Source organism: Macadamia integrifolia, chromosome 8 (assembly GCF_013358625.1).
Source record: "Macadamia integrifolia cultivar HAES 741 chromosome 8, SCU_Mint_v3, whole genome shotgun sequence".
Taxonomy (NCBI): Eukaryota; Viridiplantae; Streptophyta; class Magnoliopsida; order Proteales; family Proteaceae; genus Macadamia; species Macadamia integrifolia.
The window spans coordinates 24,309,990-24,336,874 of record NC_056564.1 but is presented as its reverse complement, the minus strand read 5'-3'; the positions used below and the strand labels follow the sequence as shown (position 1 = coordinate 24,336,874).

Genomic DNA, 26,885 nt, shown 5'->3' with positions numbered 1-26,885 from the left:
ATAAAGGGAGGCAACGAAACTCTAGGTAATCTAGGTAATAGTTTTTAATGGAATACACGTGTCCACTTTTTAAACGTACGAGAATCCAAGATCAGGTTCTCGTACGAGGACCTGATCCGGCCTTGTCAAAACATAGCCTGAACCGATAAAACCGACGAAAACCGACTGATAAAAACCCGAACCTAACCAAACCAATCCTTATTGGATTGGTTTTGGACTAAGGTATATTGGGACCAGATAAAAACCGGTCCAAACTGAACCAACCAATAACCAAACCAAAACCAAACCGATAAAAAAATAAATGATTATGAGATTATAAATTGGTGAATTGACCATCCATATTTTATAATATGAGTGAATTTTTTTTTTATCAAAAGGAGAATTGTTACAAATCATTGAATATTAGGTTATGAATAGAGAAATTGATTTGTAAATTATAATAATACTTCCATTGATTTCTTTGTTCACTATAGAAAACTAGTTGGATAGTTAAATGAATGATTGGATAATAGGGTTCATTTTGTGATTTTAGTATTAGTTATCTTCTTAGCAATTTATTATCCATTTGTTTTAATATTAGTCATCTTTCCCTTACAATAATAAACCATGATTTAATCATAAATTTAAAGTGTTTTTTTCGTCAAGTCTTGTCACTAAAAGTTATGAGCTTAAGATTCATTATGGTTTAAGCCCAACAATAAACCGATCAAAACTAGTATCAACCCGATATTGAGAAACCAAAATAAATCGAAACCGAAACCGATCAAAAATCGAAGTCCTTAACGGATTGGTTTTGGTCTCCCCATTCCTAAACTGAAACTGATTCAACCCAACCAAAACCGAATCGAACCGTCTAATTGACACCCCTACCATACACTATTCTTAAAATGAGAGGGCCTTTTTGGTATTTCAATAGGGGCACTCATTGTCTTATGAGAGACTGGGTGTCAATGTTAAACCGAAACCGTATACCAAATTTGAAACCGAGCCGAATAAATTGGACCGAATCGAACCAAATTAATTCGGTTCAAATTCAGTTTGAGTATGTGAGTATGGACCTCGGTTTGACTCGGTTTCGATTTACAGTGTAATAACATCGGTCAAAGCGAAATCGAACTGAATTGGAACCAAAACCGAACAAATGAAAAAAATCTTAGTATTGTTAAGAGAGACCTTTTGGGTGATAAGTGTTTTTTACAATTTATCATCACATATTTACATGCTAAGACGATTTTTGAGTTAGCAATAGCTATAAGGCCCAAAACTTGAGCCCATTATGGCCTTTGGTCCATCATAGTCATGTTCCAAAAGTGGAACCGTTTTCATAATCGAATTAAAACCGATGTACAAAACCAAATTAAAACTACATATCAGAACCGAATTGGAACCAAAACCGAACCGAGCTGAATTGAATCGGTTTGAGTATCTAAATACAAAACCGACTTGGTTTTTGGTTCGATTCTTGTCCACCTTATCATCATTTGGAACTGAATAGAAACCAAACCGAATAATCAGAACTGAACCGATTGATACCCTTATGCACATGGCCGTGCACAAATCCTTTGCCCAAAATTAAATAAGAACCATGCCGGTTGCCTGTGCTTTCACTGGCTCGTGCAATTGAGTTAGACCAATAAAGTGGTTTGGCACTACAAAAATAAATGGGAGAGAGTTCCCCAAAAGGAAATATGGCTCCTACATCCGCACATGGGCCATAAGCAGTACTAGTAGAAAATCCATAGTGGGTGGGATTTCCACCTTTCATGAAGGATGGGACAATCCCCCCCCCCAACCCAAAAAAATAAAATAAAAACCTATGTGCGGGTGTAGGGCCACATTCCTCTCTCTCTCTCCCTCTCGCTGTGAGAAACACATCTATTGAGCTCCTTTAAGCAGATGTTTCAAAATGGCACATCTACTCTATAAGTAGTAGCCGTCCTTAAAACTTTACATATTCATTCTAATTGTTCTATTATCTCTCTCATACTCTTTGTTTTTTCTCTCTGGTTTTGGCTTGATGCTCAATGTTTTGAGGTTTCTTACTATTCCATTCCTTTGATTGATTGGGCAAAAACCTGAATGTGTCTTGACATGGCCCACCACGTGAGTACAACAACTACTAGAAGGCCCATGGCAGTTTCATTTTAGAAGTCGATTAATAAAGAACCTATATTGCACAATAGGGTGATTGCAATCTTAAGGAGAATGATCAGTGACATGACTCAATCTCGTCATATGTTGACAATTTTATTCATGCTCTACTATTTTACGTGGCTATTTCATTCTATTTTTTTTTGGTAAGAAATGTGGTAGAGATAAGTTTTATGGGACAAGCTAGGCACATTACTGCGGAGCTCAGCCTATGTCACACTTTTTCCCTCCTCTTTGGAAATGACCCTCATGTCCTTGGTATCCCAACCTCCCTTCCCCCCCCCCAGTTGGTTGAGCCATAGTTCCAAGAAAACTAGCTGTGTGCCAAACTCTCTCCCAAGTTTTATATTCTCAATTTATTTTCAATAACATGCTTACAATCTCAAAGCCATAAACATAAAAAAAATTACAGAAATTGCAGCAAGTCACCTTCTATTCAAATTCTTCAGGCAATCTTGGCTCTTAACGGTCTGCCAGCATCGTTAGATTGGGTTTTCATCGATCTTGAAACTGAAATTCTACAGATTTGTTCATCACTTTCTTCTTATTTTTTCAGGTTTACACGTAGGACAGATAATGCCCCTGATGATTTCCTAGACACTGGATCTTCCAGACTTAGGCTATCACGTGATTGGGGGTTACAACTACCCTTGTTCATTGTGAATCCCTCTATGGTTGTTTATAGGTGTTTCACCTTTTATACTTTTCCCTCAATGAAAGTTCTTTGTTAAAAAAAAAAAAAAAAGCCAACAATTTGAATCTTATTTTTTGTTTTCTTTGGTACTAGGTGTTATTATAATTTGTTATTTATAGGATCGATCTATACCAAAATCCAGGGAAATAGAGATCTCATGGTTCTGTATGGTAAGATGGACGAGATAGGTGCAATACCTTACTCCGATCCAGCAAGGAGACTAACACTAAGATAGGTGCGATACCTTACTTAGAACTAAATCGTGCTGAATTAAAATAAACAAGTAAATAAAGAACAAGACCATGAACTTAAAATAAAAGATAAAAGGATATGAAATTACACAAAATTAAAAGCTGCTTAACCAGATCTATTTCTTAGAATCAAGAGGCACGACTGTAGGCTTTGATCTAAGGATAGAACAAGAAGCAAGCAATATGCAAGATGAGATGCAGAAAATAATGATATAATTTGAAAATTAAAGTAGACTTTGCATATAATATTTGGAGATTTTGATACAGAGTTCCTGAGTCTTTAGGTAGGCTTGGGTTGGAAGGTTTGAGAGGAAAAATGATAAGTTGATCTTAGAAAGACCTTTGGAGTTTGCTGGTGCTAACCTTTGAGGGCGATCGGACTTGTAGAGACGATCGGAACCTGGTTGTTTGAAGACCGACGAAGAACTTCGGGAGTCCGACGGAGCTTGGATGATTTATAGAGAACAGGGGAGGGCGAGGCTTGCCTCGGAGCTTCTCTCTGTTTGGAGCTACAAGTTTTTTGTTACAAGCGCTTCAGGTAATGGGGTGATGCTCCTTTTATAATGTAAGGAAGCACATTTGGATTACATGTGGGTTTTCGGTGCATTTGGGTTTCATTTGGTACTGTACCAAATTAGGTACTATTTGGTATTTCATTTTGTCACTATTTGAAACTATGCACTTGAATTTGTATTTGAAGTGAACAGAGGTTGTCGACAGCTGGCGCAAAAAGTTGGAGCTGTTCTTGTTCTTTGATTTGGAATCTTCTATGATCGCACCACGGCATTGCACGTGTCAGGGACACTGTTCTCTGTATTGGTTTGATCAAGAGTATTTGTACCATATTTGTTTGAGCCTGGTATTGGTCGGACTGTCCTTTAACTTGGGATAGTAACAGTACCTCCTTTCCTTAATTGGTCATCTGAGGTTATCTGACTAGGTGTGTTTTACGACTGCACTGGTCGGCTAGTTTAGAACCGTCCTAGCAGACGTTGAGGACCAAATCATGGTTTGGTCGAAGAGGACTTTGATTTTGTAGCCCGACGAGATCTTCAGGAGGTTACTTCTTTGAATTTGCTTGAGAAAGATGCCTTGGAGCTAGCGGGCTCATAGTCAGGATCATCTTCATATGGATCTTGGCCATAGCATTGGGCTAGCATAGATCCTTTGATAGACCCTAGACTGTAGGTACCATCGCTAGAGCCTTCATCTTCGTTTGAGTCGGAACCGAGCTCAGCTAACCTAGCCAGAAGAGCTTCTTTCTCACTTTTGATGCTTGATTTGGATGAGCTTGGAAGGGTTGGAACTGGTTTGAGACCCGTAAGACTTTTGATAAGAGTAGTTTTTTTACATTTGGAGACATCATAGTTGTCCCACCATTTGACATTGAAGATCCGACAAAGGACTGGGGCGACCCAATCAGATGTCTAAAGATCATATATTTGGTATTCCCAGTAAAGTATCCATGCCAGGCGGCAGTGGAGAAAAAATTGGAGAAGGTCAGGTTGATGCGGTTGTGGGGTCGAGTTTTGACAAAATATTTGGAAGGAATTTTGTATTTGTGGTGGAAGGATATCAATCATAGGACCATATCGGTCCCACCACTTAGGGAACCAGAGGGGTGTTTGATTATTAAATTTGTATTCAAAACAGAAAAACCAAGAATGGCGGTGGATCCTATTTTGGAAACAGAAGGCTTTGTACCAGGCTTCCTGGTAATCATAGTATGTATAAGTTTGAGATTTGAAGGTCACTGGAAAATTTCTTGTGGTGAGGGGGTGACCGCCCCAATCTTGAAGGGTGAGAATTTTGCAAATGGTCACTGTTGTGTGGGTAACCAGAGTTCGATCTTTTTTATCATAATTGAGTTTGAATCTGACAGAGTCAGTATCTACAAGGATGAACTCGTAAAATTCTTGATTTTTTACGGCAGAATCAGAGTGATGGTGCCATCCTTGAAAGAAGACATTTTGGGCAATATTGACAGGCGAGTCCATATATTTGAAAAGAGGTCCTCTTTGTAAGGTTTTTCATGGTATTGACTTTTGGTTTGGGATCCCTGGGCAGTTTGGAGGGGTTTGGCTTGTGTAGTTTGTAGGCTGGAACTTGGCCTGTTTGTGGTTTGGAGGGGTCCTGCTGTAGAGGACAAAACTACAGCATGAGAGTAAGGTTTATTTGAGGAGGCCAACTGGGATTGGCTCCTAGTGACTATTTGGTTTGATGGGGCAGCAGAGGCGCCATAACTGGATTTGGTTTTGATAAGGAAATTTGAGGAGGTAGACTCCTTAGGGGGAGCCATCCTGATAAGGTTGATTTGTGGAGTCTGGCCCTGTAGGAATTCACGGGTAAGAAAGTCAGGGACAAAATTTGATTCTCCTTTAATAAAGTATTCTATTTGAAATTCAAAAATTGCAAGTAAAGCTTGCCAACGGGCAAAAATTTGTTTTAATGCAAGATTTGAAACATTATTTTGTAAAACATATTTAGCTGCGCTACAATCAACACGAACTAAAAATGATATATATAATAATGTATTTTAAAATTTTTGTATGCAGAGGACAATCGATAAAATTTCCTTTTTGATAGTACTGTAATTCTTTTGGGCAGAATTCCAGATACCAGAAGTGAATTAGACTAATTGTTCTTTATTATCATTTGGAAGCTTTTGTTTGAGGATTCCTCCGTACCCAATGTCTGAGGCGTCGGTTGCAACTATTTTAAAAGCCTCAGGATTAGGGATAAATAAACAGGGGATTTCTTTGACTAATTTTTTGATTGTTTGGACGGCCGTAGTTTGGGCCGAAGACCAGGGGCTGGTTTCTTCTTAAACCGAAGGTATAAAGGCTCGGCGATTTTACTAATTTGAGGAAGAAAATCACGAACATAATTTAAACTTCCCAAAAACCTTTGTAATTGGGTTTTGTCAAGGATTTGGTCAGGGAATTTTTCACCAAAGGTAATGGCACGATCGATAGGGGTAAGAGTACCTTTTTCGATCAGATGGCCAAGAAATCTGACTTTGGTAAGGAAGAATTCCATTTTTCTTTTCGAAAGGACTAAACCATTTGATTTAATAATTTGATAGAATGTTCTTAAATGTTTGAAGTGCTGCTCAACTGAATTTGAAAAGACAATGACATCATCAATATAGACAATAGTGAATTGTCCATAGGAATTGAAAATGTCATTTATAATCTTTTGAAATTCACTCGGAGCATTTTTGAGACCGAATGGCATGACATTCCATTCGTATAGGCCAAAGGGAGTTGTGAAGGCCGTTTTGTATCGATCCTTTTCATGAATTTGGATTTACCAGAAGCCAGATTTCATGTTGAATTTTGAAAAAATCTTTGCTTGATAGATTCTTTGTAGAAGATCTTTTTGGTTTGGGATTGGGTATCTGACCCATTGGAGGGCATCATTTAATGATTTGTAATTAACAACTAACCTGGGAGTTCCTCGTTCAATTTCGGCAGCCTTATTAACATAAAAGGCCGTACAACTCCAAGGAGAAGTACTGGGCCGAATAAGCTTTTTTCCCAGAAGGTCATTAATTTCTTCTTTGCATGTTTCAAGGAGAGTTTGATTCATTTGGGCTGGTCAGGCCTTAGTTGGGATTTGGAGATCTAAAAATCCTGAAGCATAAGGAAGGGAAACCATATGCTGTTTGTGGTGCCAAAAGACATCAGGAACATCAGAATAGAGATTTGACTCAAATTTTGACTTGATTTGATTAATTTGATGAATGGTTTTGGGATTTTTAAGGTGTTCAGAGATTCTTTCATGTAGAAGCTCAACTTTGAGTAAGTTTAATTGTTTAATTTTGTTAACGCTTTGATTAATAGAATTTTGGGTTTGTAAAAATGGGAAGACAATCTTTTGTCCCTGAAATTTTGTAGAAATCCCGTCTTGGGTTATTTTGAAAGGTTTGATTTTCTCTAAGAATGGTTTACCAAGGATTATGGTTTGGTCAAGGTCTTTTGCGAGGATGAAAGTTTGGGAAAGGCAAAGGCCTTTATTGCAAACATGAGTATTTGAGAGTTTGTATTGGACATTCAACCCAGATCCATTGGCCGTGTTAAGGCGTTGGGTTGTTCGTTCATAGAACTGGGTTAGAATGGCACCTTCGTTGATGCAATTGGCATTTGCACCAGAATCAACTAAGGCAATGGCAAAAAATTTGAATGAAGCATTAATAACTAAGGTTATGTGAATATACCAATTTTGACAGGTAATGGTAGCCACAAAACCTGGGATAATAGGGTTAGGTTCAGTTTGTTCTTGGTTTGCAAAAGAATTTGCTAATGGTTCATTATTTGAAGTTGAGGCATGTTGATTTTGCCTATTAAGGAAGGCTAATTGTTGTTTGATATGTTTGATTTCATACTGCAAAGATGCAGTGGTAGTTTCAAGAGTTTTGAGCCGACTGGAATGATCAGGAATATGGGGTTTTGAAATTCTTTCGAACTTTTGCATAATTTGTTGAAGATTGTAAGGTTAGGGAGTATTTTGTGAAGAAACATTTTGTTTGAGATGTTCAAGACAGGCCTTCTTTTGTTCTGGGTCTGTCAAATTATCAATATAATAAAAAATATTTGAATTAGGAGATGCACGAAGCATCCGGACAGTTTTGGGAACACAATCTTCACAACTTAAACTAATTATGCAAGAATCACAAGCACAGGCTTGAAAATTCTCGTTATTGGATGAACTGGAAGTAGTATGCTCGGAAGCTTGTATTTGATTAAGTTTGTAGTTTTCTTCATTAGAGGATGAAGAAGAAGTTTCAAGAAAAAGAGCAAGGATTTGGGTTTTATCTTGTTCGGAAATTTGTAAAGAATTAATTCGTTGGGTTACTCTACAAAACTTAGCAATGTGACCTGGTTTGCCACACTTAAAGCATCCTTGAGAGTTAGGATTTTGTTTAAAATCTGTTTGATTTTTAGGTGTCTTGAAAGGTTTTTTGTATTTATTATATTTTGGTTTTGAAGATGACTTTTGATAAAATTCTGGGGTTGTAAATGGTTTGCGAGAAACATATTTTTTGGATTTGTAAAAATTCTTGTAATATTTTCTTGAAGATTTATGTTTATGTTTGGTAGGTGGTTTTAGGGGAGCAAAGCTAAATTGCTCACAAAAACCTCCTAATTCTTTTTTGTAAAATTTTTTTTCCTTATTCATTTGCTTTCTTAACCTAATATCAGTACAGAGGGCTATTCATGAATTAAGTTAATAATTTGGCCATAAGTCATTTGATCGTATGGGATCATCCCATCATTTTTTTTTTCTGAGTCTTTGTTTAATTTTCTCAGAAAAATGGGTTGGAAGACCTGTAAGAAACTTTTCTTTCCAGTAGGGAAGATTAGCATCAGGTCTAGTAAGGACTTTGGTCAAGAAGGTGTCTTTGTACCATTTGAAATCGTGAAGTTTTTTGCATCTAAGGTTTGATAACTGCTCAGCAGTTCTATCTTTGAGACGGGAAGGATTACCTAAGAAATAATTTGCTATGCTAAAAATAAGAGTATTAACAGCATCTTCAATAGGTTCCCCTAAGTGGTTGAGCAAGGGTGTTCTATCAGGAGAAGTTTGAATTACAGTTGAAATCTCTATTTTTTGATCGTCAGTCAGGACATAATCCCACCAACCTTTGAGTTGGCCAGTAAAGCCGAAAATAAGTAAAGTAGCAACTGCACTGTCTTCAGTGTTCTGAATACGGTTTGCATTGCTAACCATAGTCATTTCTTGTAATTTTTTCATGAGATTATGCTCAGACAGACCATCTATGTTCCACTCATAGATGATACCACTTTGGTAGGAAGCTTGAGGGGGTTTTCCTTTTACTACAATTTGAAGGTCTGGGAAAATTGGGTTTTGTGTGGAACTTTGACCAATTTGATTAATTTGGGGATTAAGTTGAGGAAAATCATCGGACTCAGTATCAGCAGATGAATCCGAAGAATACCCTTCAAGGGTGAGGACACCACCATCACGGATGGCAGACTCAACAGTTGGTTGGCTTTGAATTGGTGTTTGAGGGGCTTCCAGAGAAGTAAGCCAGTGATTAATTTGGTCAAGTATATAAGATTTGTTAAGTAACTTTTATTGTTGTCTTGGAATATTATAAGGTTTGAATAAAGGTGTTGAAGATGGAACAGGAGCCGGAGTCATAGATGACGAGACTAGCGGTTTAGGTTGGACAAGGTTCTCAACTCGTGAAAGTTGATTACCTATGGTCTGAAGGCTTAAATTTGCAAAATTTAGTTGTTCAATTTGTTTTCTGTTTGGATCTTTTTGATCAGTAACTTTGAGTGGAGAAGCAATAATTTCGGTATCTTTGTAAGCATATTTGATGCTTTCCACCGAGGGATGGATAGCATTTGTAGTTGGACCAGTTTGAAGGGTCCAAGTTTGTGAGAAGAGGTTTGGGTACAAATTTGATTATGCCAAGGATAATCTATGTTATTGTCTTGGGCATAAATATCAAAATAAGTAAAAAAGAAAACATTTGTTTTAAGATTTGTCATAAAATTATACCAGTTTGTTCTAATTTGAGCTTGTTGTTCTAAATTAAAAGTTAAGAACCATTCACGCTTTTGTTTGTTTTTGGGTGATTCAAAATCATTTCTAAGATAGGGTTTGCCAATTTGGTATTCATGATCAACCTGAATCATGTAAACTCCAGACCTATGTTCTGGTGGAGCTACATCAGAAGGTGTTTGAGATTGGGATTGATTTTGATTGGTTTGTTGCTCAGGATGGGCAGGTTCAGATACAGACGATGAAACATCATAAGTACCATGAACAATATTTTGGGTTTGGTAAAGTCCAGAGAGATTTGAATAATGAGGTGGAGTCCTAAGAGGAGGAATCCAATCATTAACAGGTGCTCTAGTGGCAACGTCCCTTTGGGAGGAAGACGAGGCATTAGAGCCCGATCTCCTAGAGGTTTGGTAGACAGGAGGGGGAGGCCTTCTGTCGAACCGAATGGAAACTAAACCATCCAGATCCTGGATGATAGACTGAATATTGGTATTTGAAACTTGAGGTGGAATGGTAGTAGTTTGCATATGCCATTCCTCAGGGAAAGAGATGTCTTTCCACTGCACAAGTTTAGGGTAAACAATTTGACCGTGCATACAATCGGTTTCAAGGTAAAGGGTTTGGCCTTTAGGAGAAGTCCGAAGAGCACCAGGACGAACGATTTTCATGGCTTTGTATTTGATATGATGGATAATGGAGATGGGGATGGACCATGCATTAATTTGTAACCATGGGTTTTGAGGTTGATTTTGAGGGAATGAAGAATATTTGGGTCCTCAAGGGCTACAGACATGTTTGGGTAAACATTGAATTGTACAGGTCCATAGCAGAGGCTAGTTTCAATGGCTCCCAAAAGGAAATCATTGAAGTCAATGAACCTTTGGTCACAAAGGGCTAACAACAAAGATGTGTTGAGTCCTTCACAGTGAAGGGGTTTGATGGCCACTTGCATGAGGCCGATATGGACATAATTAAATTTTTTTTTGGTGTATAATTCTTGTACCAAAGAATTATTTATAAATAACGAATTATAATAACACCTAGTACCAAAGAAAACAAAAAATAAGATTTAAATTGTTGGCCTTTCTGTAACCCTTTTTTTTTTTTAGCAAAGAACTTTCGTTGAGAGAAAAGCATCAAAGATGAAACACCTATATACAATCATAGAGGGATTCACAATGAACAGGGTTGGTTGTAGCCACAAATCACGTGATAGCCTAAGTCTGAAAGATCCAGCGTCTAGGAAATCATCAGGGGCATTATCTGTCCTATGTATATACCTAAAAAAACAAGAAAAAAATGATGAACATATCTATAGAATTTCAGTTTCAAGATCGATGGAAACCCAATCTAACAATGCTGGTAGACCGTTAAGAGCAAAGACTGCCTAAAGAATCTGAATAGAAGGTGATTAGCTGCAATTTCTGCAATTTTTTTTTTTTATGTTTATGGCTTTGAGATTGTAAGCATGTTATTGAAAAAAAATTGAGAATATAAAACTTGGGAGAGAGTTTGGCACGCGCTAGTTTTCTTGGAACTATGGCTCAACCAACTGGGGGGAGGGGAGGTTGGGATACCAAGGGCATGAGGGTCATTTCCAAAGGGGAGGGACAAAGTGTGACACAGGCTGAGCCCCCCAGTAATGTGCCTAGCTTTTCCCACAAAACTTATCTCTACCATATTTCTTACCAAAAAACTAGAATGAAATAGCCACGAAAAATAGGAGAGCACGAATAAAATCATCAACATTTGACGGGATTGAGTCGTGTCATTGATCATTCTCTTTGAAATTGCAATCACCCTATTGTGCAATATAGGTTCTTTATTAATCGACCTCTAAGATGAAACAACCATGGGTCTTCCAATAGTTGTTGTACTCACATGGTGGGCCACGTCAAGACACATTCAGGTTTTTGCCCAATCAATCAAAGGAATGGAATAGTAAGAACTCTCAAAACACTAAGCATCAAGCCAAAACCAGAGAGAAAAAGCAAAGAGTGTGAGAGAGATAATAGAACAATTAGAATGAAAGTGTAAAGTTTTAAGGACGGCTACTACTTATAGGGTAGATATGCCACTTTGAAACATCTGTCTAAAGGAGTTCAATAGATGTGTTTCTCTCTCTCTCTCTCTCTCTCTCTCTCTCTCTCTCTCTCTCTCTCTCTCACACACACACACACACACACACACACACACACACACAGAGGTAGAGAGTTGGTCGCTTTGACCATTATCTATTGTAGATCTTGCAAGATCCTTCTGACTTTTAGTGCCAACACATTCTCAAGGAGACGAACAAAGAGTGACATAGGTTGGCCACCCCAACAACGTGCCTAACCTTTCTTATAAAACTTTTCTCTACTATGTATCTTACCAAAAAAATAGAATCATATAGCTATGCAAAATGCTAGAGCATGAATAAAACTGTTAATACTTGATGGGGTTGAGGGTTGCAATCACAGTATTTTGCAATATGGGTTCTTTATTAACTGACCTCGAAGATGAAACAGCCCTAGGCCTTCCAATAGTTGTTGTACTCACTTGTTAGGCCATATCAAGACACGTTCAGGTTGTCCTCAATCAATCAAAGGAATTGAACAATAAGAACTCTCAAAACATTGAGCAGCAAGCTAAGACGAGAGAGAGAAAGCAAAGAATATAGAGGTAATAAAACAATTAGAATGAATGTCTAAAGTGGTAAGGATGTCTTCTTTTTACAGGAGGAGATATGCCACTTGGAAACATCTGTCTAAAGGAGCCTAATGGATATGTTTCTCAAAGAGAGACACACATAAAAATTGGTTGCTTTAACCATTGTCTATTGTAGACCTTGCAAGATCTTTCTGACTTTCAGTGCCAAACACATTCCTTGAAATACCATTAGTATGGCACCTAAATTTGTGATTATTTTTTATCATAAAATATAGAAAATAACTAAATAACGCTAAATTTCAGATAGAGGAAGGGAAAACAAAAACAAGGATTATTATTGATTTCGTCAAATAAGAGGAGAAATGTTCTATTTCCGCTATTTGGAAGATTAGAACTCGAGACTGAATTTTCTTACATCATCGATGGATCAAAATACTTCTCTCCTAATTTTAATCTCGGAAAAAAAGAGTCAATGTGGCCTTACACCCACACATAGGTTTTTCTTTTTTGGGTGGGGGGTGGGGGATTGCCCCATCCTTTATGAAAGGTGGAAATCCCACCCGCTATGGATGTTTCTAATAGTACTCCTTATGGCCCATGTGCTGATGTAGGGGCCATATTTCCTTTTGGGGAACTCTCTCCCATTTATTTTTGTAGTGCCAAAGTGTTCTATCGGTCTAACTCAAATGCACGAGCCAATGAAAGCACAGGCAACCGGCATGGTTCTTATTTAATTTTGGGCAAAGGTTTTGTGCGCGACCATGTGCATAAGGGTGTCAATCGGTTCGGTTCGGTTTCTATTCAGATCCAAATGATGATAAGGTGGACAAGAATCGAACCAAAAATCGACTTGGTTTTGTATTTAGATACTCAAACCGATTCAATTCGGATCGGTTCAGTTTTGTTTCCAATTCAGTTCTGTTATGTAGTTTTAATTCGGTTATGAAAACAATTTCACTTTTGGAATATGACTGTGATGGACCAAAGGCTATAATGGGCTCAAGTTATGGGCCTTATGGCCATTGCTAACTCCAAAATTGTATTTACATGCAAATATGTGATGATAAATTGTAAAAAACACTTATCACCCAAAAGGTCTCTCTTAACAATACTAGGATTTTTTTTCATTTGTTCGGTTACGGTTCCAATTCAGTTTGACCGATGGTTATTACACTGTAAATCGAAAATCGAGCTGAACCGAGGTCCATACTCACATACTCAAACCAAATTAATTCGGTTTGGTTTGGTTTGGTTAATTCGGCTCAGTTTCGAATTTGGTATTCAGTTTCGGTTTGAAATTGACACCCAGTCTTGCATAAGACAACGAGTGCCCCTATCGAAATACCAAAAATGCCCTCTCATTTTACGAATAGTGTATGGGGTAGGGGTGTCAATTGGACAGTTTGGTTGGGTTTCAATCGGGTTGAATCGGTTTCGGTCTAGGAATGACGGAGACTAAAACCAATCCGTTAAGGAACTTTGGTTTTTGGTCAGCTTTGATTTCGGTCCCATTTTTTTCAGTTTATTTCGGTTTTTCAATATCGGGTTATTATTGGGCTTAAATCATAATTAATCTTAAGTTCATAACTTATAGTGGCAAGATTTGATGAAAAAAAAATTTAAATTTATGATTAAATCATGGTTTATCATTGTAAAAGAAAGATGACTAATATTGAAACCAATGGATAACAAATTACTAAGAAGATAACTAATATTAAAATCACACCCTATTATCCAGTCATTCATTTAATTATCCAACTAGTTTTCTATAGTAAACAAAGAAATCAATGGAAGCATTATTACAATTTACAAATCAATTTCTCTGTTCATAACCTAATATTCAATGATTTGTAACAATTCCCCTTGCAATCAAAAATTTTCTCCCTCATATTATAAAAAATGGATGGTCAATTCACCAATTTATAATCTCATAATCATTTTTTTTTTATCGGTTTCATTTGGTTTGGTTATTGGTTGATTCGGTTTGGACCGGTTGAACATACCTCAACGCAAAACCAATCCAATAAGGATCAGTTTGGTTCGATTCGGGTTTTATCGGTTTTGGTTAGGTTTTGGCACCCTAGTATGGGAGTATAATGGTATATTTGCAGAGAAAATTTCACTTCCCATTGCATTTGCCCTATTGCCCACATCTAGGGATGTAAATGGATACTCGAAAATTCATCTTCGATCCATGTTCGTATTCGTTTAGGAGCATCCGTATTTAGAAAATCACTATGGAAACTATTCGATTCCATCCGATATGATAATCCCATTTTCGAACCGATTATTATCCGATTCGTTTAGCTATTCAATGGTAATAAAATGTCCATACCCATCAAACTGATTAAATGACCTTGTTCCAGGATTAAAGCGCACAAATTGTAACCGTCTCTCTCTCTCTCTCTCTCTCTCTTTAAGAAAATGTAATTAATAATCCATGTTCAAAATTTTTGAAAAGCTAGAAGGGAAATTATTAACATAACAAGGGTCTGTTATTTATCCAAACATAACAAGCCATTTATTACCCTTTTAAAACTACAGTAAAGTATGCGAATGAAAATAAATTTAAGGGGTAATTAAATAAAATCACACTGGTTGTTCAAATTTAAATGAAAAGATAAGAAAAAAAATAAACTCAATCAAAATTTCGTAATAAAGGATTATATGGTAATTGGACACAACCCATCTTCCCCAAAACCATCTATCCATCCTCTCTCGTCTCTGGCAGTGTGGAATATCCTGAAGGTAGCATCTCCTTTGTCTCTCTCTCTCTCTCTCTCTCTCCAAATTTCTAATTTTTCCTATTTGTAGGTCTCAAAGTTCTAAACTACATTTGTTTTTAGGGCATGTGGCAACTCTCTTGTAGGTATGTCTCTTTCCTATTCCCCCCCCCTCTCTCTCTCTCTCTCTCTCTCTCTCTCTCTCTCTCTCTTTGCTTCATGTCTTTGTATCTCTCCGTCAATTATCCACCTTCTCGTTGAACAATTCAACTCAACGACTCACTGACTCAAATCTGTAATCCAAATTAGGAAAATACTAGTAAGATGTGGTAGTTACCCATTAAATAAATACTTTCAAAATGGCTAAATAGGAACTATTCTGCTGCTGTCATAACTTGTCCCTGCCACTGCATCATCAATCTCGTTCTCACCGAAGATTACCTTGAGTGACCTGCCTTTTGACTCCGACACCAGCAACGAGCATCATCCCAAAGAAGTTAACCACACTAAGCATGAAGAGGCGTTCCTAACTCCAATACTAGCTGGGTACCACGAATGTCGTCAAATTTGGCCCGAAATTTGCGAAGAAGGTGAAGGCATACAATACCACGAACCCAAGATGGTTATGGTGATGCCAATGTTTGTATGGAATGGCCAATGTGAACACAAACACTGTCATCATGAAGAACCCCATCAATTGGATCCAAAACCTCCCTATGATGTCGATCAATGCCACCGTGAACCAATACCCAGGAACAATACTGCAAGGTGCTATCAGTGTCTGAGCCCTCATGATCTTGAACACTTCTTCTAGAGCAGTCATCGTCTTTGCACTAGGAAGCCATCCAATATCTGAGAAAATGTCCTTCTGGAACAGATTTTAACTGTAAAAGGCAATATCCAATAAGAACCATGTGCTGGTGGTTCCTAACAGGTGAAGCTTAGGTGGATGAGCAAATTCCCAGGAGAAAAGAACAAATGAGTTGGAGGGATCTATCGCCATCCTCTCCACCTTCTCTTGTTCCGATTCCGATTCCAATTCCATGTCCAAAACCCTCCCCATATATAGATGCGACAAGCAACAGTAATCCACGAAAAAAAAATGAAAAACAAATAAAGAGAAAGATTCAAGTTGGAGAGCTTTACTCTAAGATTAGGACATCACAGATGGTGATTAGATTTCAGATTAGAGAAGAAATAAAGGAAAGCACTCGAGGGTAGGGGCATAATGGCTGCTCTCAGGAAGACGATGTTGTGGGTTAACAACAAGCGGGAGAGAAAGATAGAAAAGAAGAAGAAAATGATGATGATCGGTCGGTTGTCTTCGCCTAACTTGCCAGAGAAATTTCGACCAGAAACAAGAGAGGTAAAGGCAGGACTGGGGAGTACGTTATGAAAGGACAAAAATGCCCTTTTAATTGTTAATTAACAATATAATCACCAATTTCTAATAAAAGAAAATAAAATGTCTAATTTGCCCTCATTTATTAGCTTTTCAATGTCTTATTGCTCATTGTGTGTTAGTCGTTTTACCATTTTGTTATTTTTTCAAGAGTAACCCCACCCTTGGTACATTTTACCCACAAGAAATATATTACTTCTTAACACGTCATTACTAAGGAAAAAAAAAAAAAAAAACACGACACGACATAAAGAGACCTAAACCTAATCGTTCTTTTGGAGAGGGTGCGGCGGCGGCATGAGAGGCAGTCCGGGAACTTCTGAAGCCGGGGAGAGAGGGTACAGAGGCGGCATAGGAGGCAGGCCAGGAAGCATATGAAGCCGAAAAGAGGGTGTGGCGGCGGCATTGGAGGCAGTCCGGGAAGCATCTGATTCCGGGGACTCGATCGGTAATCGCAGAGACGGGAACATCTTTGAAAGATAATGGCACAGGTGGGTCAGCCGAATCAGAGAGGAACAGATGGAAGCACGGTACCCCTCTCTCTCTCTCTCCCCGGTGATCAGTTGAGATTGAAGGATGTTACCATTCGAGTCGCAGATGGAAGCATGGTACTTCTCCCTGTCTCTCCCGGTGGTCATTCGAATCAAACAATAACCGGATTATCCGATTAGTGATCGAATTAGGAATTGAAAGTAACTTTCATTTCCGAACCAATAGGATATATAAATTTTAAACGAATTCGGAAACGGAATTACCTATCCGAGCCGAATTCGAACCGTTTACATCTCTACCCACATCGCAGATTCAAAGTTAAGCCGTACAGTGTCTCCTTCATTCCTTCATCTCAGAAGATGCTTAACGTTCACAGATTCTTTTCCAAGAAAGAGAACAGAGTATAGGAGCCTGAATTACACAAAATTCTATGCCCACTGTGAAGCGTGAGCTTCTCTGTCTCTCTTCCTTGTCCATAACTTTCCGGCCATACTGACCTTCAATTCATAAAAATCTCTGGAATCAGTTTGGTGCGATCCTACTAGCTTCTAGGAACCTCAATTAGTATGATGAAAGATTATAGTAATTATGATATTCATACTCCTTTACAGCAGGCTATTTAAGAAAGCTCCTCGCCTACCCAAGTTTTCCTCCTCTGCAACTGCCATTGAAGCAGCAAAGGAATATCCCACAAATCTAAGCCGCTGCATTACCCACCTCCAATCCTGTGCCTTCAACAAGAACCTCACTAAAGGAAAAGAAATCCATTCATGTTTGGTTGTCACCGGTTTGCTGTGCTCCCCCTTCTCCATCACCAGCTTGATCAATATGTACTCCAAATGCAATCAACTGGGTGATGCCCTTTCCATCTTTAATGAAGCCCATGATCGAAATATCTTTGCTTGGAATGCCATCATTGCTGGGTTGACCACTAATGGTCTGTCTCGTGGTGCATTTGAATTTTACCAGAGAATGAGGTTGGAAGGTGTAGCCCCTGACAAGTACACGTTTCCTTGTCTCATCAAGGCTTGTTCTGAACTCTCGGAGGTTCTTGAAGTAAAGAAGATTCATTCTGGGCTATTTAAGATTGGTCTGGAATGTAATGACTTTGTTTCCAGTGCACTGATCAATTTCTATCTAAAATTTAACTTTGTTCAAGAAGCACAGAAACTGTTCGAAGGATTGTTTGACAGAGATGTTGTTTTGTGGAATGCGATGATAATTGGGTATGCTCAGATAGGGGAGGTTAAATTGGCTTTGCAAGTTTTTGAGAGAATGGGGAAAGAAGGGATTGTCCACAGTAACTTCACACTCACTGGGATCTTATCAGTCTTTGCCATGATTGGTGATCTTAACAATGGGAGAGCTGTTCATGGATATGCAGTGAAAATTGGCTGTGAATCAGAGATTGTAGTGGCTAACTCATTGATTGACATGTATGGAAAATGCAAGTGTATTTCAGAAGCACTCATAGTTTTTGAGATGATGCTAGAGAAGGATGTTTTCTCATGGAACTCAATCATTTCGGTTCATGAGCAGTGTGGTGATCATGACAAGACCCTCAGGCTTTTTGAGAGAATGCAAAAAACTGGGGTTCGGTCAGATACTGTCACAATTGCTGCTGTCCTTACTGCATGCTCTAATTTGGCTGCATTGATGCGTGGTAGGGAGATTCATGGGCACATGATTGTTGATGGGTTGAGGAAAGATGACTATGGCGAGGACATTGTTGACGTGTACGTGGACAATGCGGTCCTGGACATGTATGTGAAATGTGGGAGCCTGAGGGATGCTTGCATGTTCTTTGACAAGATGCGGAAGAGGGATGTCGCGTCATGGAACATCATGATTATGGGTTATGGACTGCATGGGTTAGGTGATGAAGCCTTAAATGTGTTCTTTCGTATGGGTGAGTCTAGTGCAAGGCCAGACGAAGTCACCTTCATTGGTGTCCTATCTGCATGCAGTCATGCAGGCCTAGTAGACCGAGGACGCAAGATCCTTGCTCACATGGAGGAGGATCATGGTGTGGTTCCCACTGTTGAGCACTATGCCTGTGTGGTTGACATGCTGGGTCGAGCCGGGCGACTTGATGAAGCTTACGAGTTGGCTTTGGAGATGCCAATTGAACCCAACCCAGTAGTTTGGAGGGCATTCCTAGCTTCATGTCGGCTCCATGGCAACACAAAACTGGCTGAGTTCACGTTGCAACGATTGTTAGAGCTGGAGCCAGAGCATTGTGGGAGCTATGTGTTGATGTCCAACATCTATGGAACCATAGGCCGGTATGAGGAGGTGTCAGACATCAGGCACACAATGAGAGAAAAAAATGTTAGGAAGACACCAGGATGCAGTTGGTTGAGCTGAAGAGTGGTGTGCATGTGTTTGTTACAGGAGATCGAACCCATAGTGATTGTGATTGTATTTATGAGGAATTGGATGAATTGTCAGGCAAATAAAGAGTCGTATAGTAGCAATATCTGGTCGTGTGCAAAAGGTAAATGGAAATCCTTCACTTAGAAGCTTCCATTATTACTTTTAAACGATGAATGCCAGCAATACTTGGTTGAACTATATTTTTGATTGATCTTCTTGAATTATGGGAGTTATGATGATTAACATATCTTATGAAAGTCTTTTCAGTTTCTTGATTGATAATGAATACCCTTATCTTTTTTTATGATTTATTTTATTTTATTTTATTGCAGAAGGGAAGGAACCATTATGGTATTATCATTCTTTACATCTCCATCTTCACAAATTTAGTCTGAAAATTTCTTTAGAGAATTCAAATAGTTGATCATCAAGACCAACCATTGAAAGCTGAAGATGCTCGAAACAAGAGATCGTTTCCTGGTCAGACCACTTTGAATAGTTGATCCAAAGCATATACATAAGCCAAAAAGCATAATTACATCAACGAACTCTTTAAAAGAGTACCCCATACAATGCAATTACTTGTGAAGAAATTTTCTCAGTTGAGCTTTCTTCAATCTGAATAGAATGGTGTCATCATTTCAAGGAGGCATCCTATATAGTTTAACAAATAATTTCTCCTTTTTCAAGTAATTAAAGAGCTGACTTAATGAATCACCATGAATAATCAGATGGATCTTGTGGCTACAAGAAAAAAAATCTTCCAACAATTTGATTCAGAGCTATAATGGTCATATAAGGGGTGAAGTGAGATTTCCTGTATGATATATTATGGGAGGGATAACCAATGGTTTGGGTTGGGTGGAGGGTATTTCAGACACATTTTTTCCAAAATGGGGGAGTAATTGGCCATTGATTGCTCCCAACCACGTCTGGTTGGCACAGCAGGAAAATGTTCACCATATTTCATACCCCAAATGAAAAATATGCATCTAGACCAACTTAGTTTTTGTTCTAAAATCTGTTGATAGGTTTCAAAAAAAAATTATGGATCCTACAGTTAAGATGTGTTGGAGTGCAAAAGTTTTGTTTTGTTGATAGGCAACCACAAAATAAAACTTTTATTATAAGGATAAATAAATAGAAGCAACCAAAGAAAATAGAGGAAATAAAAAATGGCAAAAGGCGAAAGCCACTGGTCCAAACCCGATAGAGAAAGATCAAACCAAATGCCAATGCCCCCTCCCTCCATTAGAACAAAGAAAAGATCCCCTAACCCCCTCAGCGGCCCCCTCCCCCCCCTCCGGGGGCGCATGCACTCACACACAAAAAAAATCAACCCCCCAGAACAACACCCGCTAGCAGAAAGAGAATGAGAAACTTCTTACAATGTACAACCTCGATCTCAATCCTAGAAGAATGATGTGTGTTTATCTTAGACTGCTCTTGAAGCTTCTTGCTTGACCATACAAATTGTATTGGGTCAACCTCTGGATCCATCCTGCCATTCTCCTTTTTTGTGCTAAAAAGAAGACCTGTTACAGAACCATGTATGACCTCCCTAACCAGAAAAATAAGGCAACCTGAGGTAATCACCTTATCTGTTAAGTCCAAAATATTTCTTTTGCAACACTCTAGAAAGTAAAAAAGTGGTAACTACTTTCATTGAGGGTGAAGTAGGACTTTTGGAGTCACTCGGCAGCCATACATGCACATAAAAAATTCAGTAGGTTCTTCTTTGTCTTTTTATACTTTTCTCCGATAACATATATATGAAAAATGAGGAAAAGAAGAGTAGAAAGTGAAAAAAATTCTGTGTCCTTGTTACATGGAAGCTGACAATCTTTCTTCAATCAAGCATACAGGTTGGTAACATATTGGAGCTGTTAATTTTCACATATTATGACCATGTTGACTGACCTAAAACTGTTTTCTTTCTGCCCCTGACTTGATCATCTACTAAATAAATAGACATTCATGGGGGGGTCTATGAAGTTTGCTTCACTAGATTTTTTTTTATTGGGGGGGGGGGTTGGGGTGGGATTGAGGAACCTCCCAAGGAAGAACATTTTTCGTTCAATTATTTAGATCTTCTAACATCTTTGTGTTTTCCAGGTGAGAGATGAACTTGAACATCTACTGGATGATGACAATGATATGGCCGAGATGTATTTGATAGAAAAACTTGTTAGTCAGCCATTGGATCAGACCTCCTTTAGTCGTGAATTAGACAATGATTCAATTAACTTACATGATGAAAGATGATTATAATCATCTATTTATGTTATAAATAAAATTCAATTCAATCATCCCCATAATAGTGCTTTAGATAGTTTACATCCTTAATATCATTGTTCTAATATTGGTTGTTTTGATCAATCTTTATGCATACATGAAGTTATATTTTTAGGCTATGTTAGGGTAACCTGCATTTGTCTGGGACCTTTGAATTGAAAGAGTTAATTCTCAGTTTTATTGTGTAACTGTGCTGATGTTGAAAGTAGGGGTGCAAGTTTGGCCTTGATGGCCCGAACCCGCCCTGATCCCGAACAAGTATTGACCCCAAAATTTTGGCCCTGAGGGCTGGCCCGCCCTGAAATTTCTGACCCTGAATCAGGGTCAGGGCGGGTAAGGGTTGATGTCTTTGGCCCGCCCAGCCCGCCTTGAACCCAGCCCTGATTTTTTTAACCTGACTTTTGACCCTGATTTTGGCCTGACCCGGACCTGGTTCTTACCCCTAATGTTGACTTTGGATTTTTTATTTTCTTAGGATGATCTCTTTGTTTAACATGACAAGGGTTTTGAGATCTTCAGATGCTTTGCCTTATTAAGATGATCTCTTTGTTTATCATGACAAATAATTGAAATTTTTAGGATTATTTGCCTTCTTAGGATGATCTCTTCTTTGTTTACCATAATAGTTGGAGTTATTTGTATTATTTGAATGTTTGTTTTAGGATGTTCTCCTCATGACAAGTAATTTGTGACTTTGTGTTTGTTTGTTTGTTTGTTTTTATTTTTTTATTTTTTTATTTTTTATCTCCTCTTTATTATGAATATTTTTTTTATCTTTTAGTCATTTCATATTTTGTAGGGTAAGGATTAGAGTATACCCGGCCCTTGATGACAAATTAGGGTCAATTAGAGTCATCCTGGCCAAATCCTAAAAAATCAGGGCCAATCATGGCGGGTAAAGGTTGGGTTGAACTCTGAAGGGTTGGGCCTGGGTTGAAGTTTTGCGGTCCTTAGTCAGGGTCAGGGCGGGTTTGGGCCCAGTTAAGGGGACTCAGGGTTGGGCTAGGGTTTTAAGAAGCCTGGCCCAACCCGGCCCTGTTGCACCCCTAGCTAAAAGTCAAAACAGATCCAGGAACATCCAAAAGATCTATGCTTCCTATCTTATCTAAGAAAATGTATCATAAGCTGTGCATTTCATCCTCTTTAAGAGAGAGAGGTATCATAGCCTCTTCTTATGAACCTTACAATCAATGGGAATCAATCCAACAGGTCAGCTTCCATAAAGCGTAAGGTGCTGAAACCAGATGGTGCGGGATGAGGAGAAAGCGTGTGATTCATTTTTTAGTTCCGTATTTTTTTTTTTTTAATATATTGTCATGCATAGGAATTAATTTTATTTATATTACTTTTGAGTCAACTTGGATTAGGAAAAGGCTCATATTTGAGTTAAGAGTTGTACACTTAATCTGTTAGGGAAGGACTTGAACTGGTAGGATGACAAACACATAAAGTTTCATGTATACCCGTATACCCTTACATACTTCTATTCTAACATCCTACATTGCTACCAACTAATTCAACTCTCTAACCCTTAGAAATCATAATTGTGACCTGATGATTTGAGAACCAAATCTAAGAAAAGGTTACTGAGTGTTTTCTTAAGAAGTTTTCGAGTCCATTGCCCACAGGGTTAGGATCTTGAAACCATCCAAACAGTAATTGATGCAAGTTGGGTTGAACTCTGGGATGGTCATGACTGGATGACTGCAGATATTAAATCTGCAATTAGTCTAAAAGTACTAGTATAATGAACAAATATAACTTACACTGAACTAGGATACAGCATGATCAAACCTAACTTGGTCAAGTTTTAGGAACCTGGAGATAATCCATTTCGGCTACCACGGATTTCCAACCTTCAGTTCTCCATAAGAGAGAATGTTCCTTTCTAGATTTTTCCTAATGAGTTTGAAAGTCATGTGAACAGATTCCATAAGAACAATAATTATAAGAGTTTTAGTTAGATTTGTATAAAATCTAACCTGCTGTATAATTGTACCTTCATCTCCTAGCCACCACACTGCTCTTCACACACACACACACACACACACACAGAGGGCCAAAAGGTTGAGGGCATACTACAAAATCTAAGAATTCCTTTTGGATTTAAAACATACCTTACGTGCCAAAGTTCATCAAGGATCTGAATATCATTACTCTCACCCTAAGACATTACTGCAATATAGTGGGCATAACATAATTGTACATCTTTGAGAAATTTAACAAAGAACTAAATTTGTTGACAAACTGTTAAAAGCAACACCACTGAACAAGGCTTAACAAAATAACGTCTCTTTCCTTAGATTCACTTCCATGTTTCTGTGTTCCTTGTGATCACATCCATGATTTCTTTGCTTCTTAGTCATTTAAACTTGTTCCCATAATATCTTTTTGGATTTCCAGGGAGGAAGAAACAAAGACCGACGGTGGTGAAAGCTTGACCACCATTAAGCCTAATATCGAGGAATTGGAGATGCTATTAGAAGCTTACTTCATTCAGATAGATGGCATATTAAACGAACTTTCCATGGTATGTATTTTTTCTCTTTCTGTCCAAGTTTGAATCTTTAGTTATATGAAAATGCTTGTATTTTGGCAAAGTTTGTTATTCAAACCCTCATGTAAGGATGTCATAACTTCAGAAATATTATCATCATCAAAATTTCTTATGCAATTTTCTGTTTAAACTCTTAAGTCATCAAAATTTATTGAAATAGCGGGAATTTTCTGTTTGTTATAAGTTGAGGGAGTATGTGGATGACACTGAGGACTATGTCAACATTATGTTGGATGACAAACAGAATCAACTGCTGGAGATGGGAGTGATGCTTACTACAGCAAACTTAGTTATCAATGCAGGAATTGTTGTTGTGGGTTTGTTTGGAATGAACATTCATATTTCCCTCTTTGATGGGGTCCCTGGGCAATTCTGGGGGACTGCCCTTGGAACCGTGGGAGGTGTTGTGGCTTTATTTTATATTGCTGTAGGTTAGGGTAAAACTAAAGGACTTCTTGCATGATTTTATTGCTCTTGTATATAACACTTAAGTATGTATCTTGGAGTTCCTGAAAAAAAAAAGAGGGGGGGGGGGATAGGTAGACTCTAGTTTTGTTGGTATAATCTTATGGTCTATCTTCCATAAGTTGGGCCCTGTTTTCCAATCCAGGTAATTTCTTCAGTACACCACTTAAGGCATTATCCGATGAAAATACAGTTAAAGTGGCTATCTTGATCCCTTTATGAGATTGCCAATATATATTCCAACTGAACCAGTTAGTTCTCCAATTGCATTGATGAATCTATTCTCAATTTCAGATTATGGGAACAAAGGTTGCTGTGGAAGGGCTAGAGAAGCACAACCCCCTTAATGAGGGTTCTATCATCTGGATCACAGAGGCTAGGATGCCGCTGGGGTTGGTAGATGAGATCTTTGGACCTGTCAAGAACCCTTATTATGTTGTACAGTACAATTCAGATGAGGAGGTTCCTGCTGGAATACATGAAGGGACCCTTGTGTCCTTTGTTGAGGCTTTTGCTAATCATGTCCTCAATGACAAGAACCTTTATAGGAAAGGTTACGATGCATCTGGTGAGAATGACGAAGAATTATCTGATGAGGTTGAGTTCTCTGATGATGAAAAGGAGGCCGAGTACAGAAGAATGCAGAGGATGGCAAAACGAGGGACAGATGATCGTCAGCGTTGGAACCAGGATTTAGTAGACAGGAAGAAATATCAACGAAAGGGTGAATTCCGGAAGAAAATCCACACTTCAGCCCCTCCAGACTCACAGCCTCCTGCTAATGGCAATCAGCCGGGAGGAATTCTAAACCAACAGCATACACATACACCTTCTGTTGCTCAACAAAAAGGTGAATTCTGGAAGAAAATCCACCCTTCTGCTTGTGGCAATCAGCCACGAGGAATTCCAAATCAACACCATACACATTCACCATATATTGCAGCACCAGTTGGTTGTGGTGGTGGAATTCCAAACCAACACCATACACATACACCATCTGTTGCAGCACCAGGTGGGTTGTGGTGGTTGTGCTTGCTCTCATAGCACTGGACCAGGCAGTGCCGGTATGTCTGCATTTGATCCATCTGTTTCACAAATGGGGCAGGCTACCTATTGTCCACCTCAGCATTTGTTAGCGTTAAATAATGGTGTCTGGACGAATGGGATGCAATCTCAGCAGCAGCAGCATCATGCAATCTTCCCAAATATTAACGGGCTGCCTTCCCAGCAACAGAATGCATCCTTACCATTTGGGCAGCATTTCCAGCATCCTCATCCGTTCTTTATGAATTTGCCAAATGGAATGCCAATTCAGCAGCAGTTTGATCCTAGTTAGATGCTACTGCCGAATATGACCTCGCCATTTGGGCAGCCAAGTTTCTCAGCAATGCCTCCACCGACACCTTGGACAGGGTTTGTAGGCCAAGCTGGATTCAACCAGGCAACATTTGGTATGGGCTTCCCGGGTCAGCTTGGGCACGCATCCATGAATTCTGGTGAGCAAGGAGTTATGCCTAATGGTCCATGTAGTAAACAGAGCAATGGATTGCAGCCACCTGGTTTTACTCAAGGGGGTATGGGCTTCCCGGGTCAGCTTGGGTACGCATCCATGAATTCTGGTGAGCTAGGAGTTATGCCTAATGGTCCATGTAGTGAACAGAGCAATGGATTACAGCCACCTGGTTTTACTCAAGGGGCTATGGGCTTCCAGGGTCAGCTTGGGCACTCATCCACGAATTCTGGTGAGCAAAGAGTTTTGTCTAATGGATCATGTAGTGAACAGAGCAATGGATTGCAACCCCCTGGTTTTATTCAAGGAGGCTTTGCATCTCCCCAGAAATTTCACCAGGGAATGTCTTCGACTCGTGGGAGAAATCTGTACCGGAGAGGTGGTAGTAATTTTGTACGTGGTAGAGGTCGGAGGCAATCTGGGTGAGTTACTGTTGTTAATGGTTCACTTTTCAGCTTTGATTTTAAAATTAACCTTTCAATGGTTAAGAGATGAATGTGGTAATTTTGCAAATTATGTAAAATAATTGCTTATAATGCATTAGCTTATTGCATATTTGAGTTGTTTTTTTTTCTTTCCTAAGATATTATTTGCTATTTCATGGTTGCTATAGCTGTAATGTTGGATATTTCAACATTGTTTTTCTAGAAACTAGAATACTACATTGATGTTGCTCCATTGTCTGATTTTCCCAAGAAATCTGCAGTGGCCTATCAAACCATTAATTTTGGGAGCAGAGGTGTTGGGATGGGTTTTTTTTTTTTTTGGGGGGGGGGG

General features: G+C 38.7%; 2 protein-coding genes across 2 annotated transcripts; both read left to right on the top strand.

Moving 5' to 3' along the window:
* Positions 1-16,651: 16,651 nt before the first annotated feature.
* LOC122086637 (pentatricopeptide repeat-containing protein At3g14730-like) lies at positions 16,652-19,384 on the top strand. The gene is given in 2 exon segments (XM_042655593.1): positions 16,652-19,264; positions 19,267-19,384. Coding segments are annotated over 2 exon segments (1,869 nt in total). The 5' UTR covers positions 16,652-17,493; the 3' UTR covers positions 19,365-19,384.
* An 8-nt stretch (positions 19,385-19,392) lies between these two features.
* On the top strand, positions 19,393-26,661 carry LOC122086638 (H/ACA ribonucleoprotein complex non-core subunit NAF1-like). The gene is made up of 3 exons (XM_042655594.1): positions 19,393-19,402; positions 23,980-24,106; positions 24,893-26,661. Exons 2-3 carry the CDS (start codon positions 24,050-24,052, stop codon positions 25,640-25,642), a joined length of 807 nt encoding a protein of 268 aa, XP_042511528.1. The 5' UTR covers positions 19,393-19,402; positions 23,980-24,049; the 3' UTR covers positions 25,643-26,661.
* The last annotated feature ends 224 nt before the right edge of the window (positions 26,662-26,885 follow it).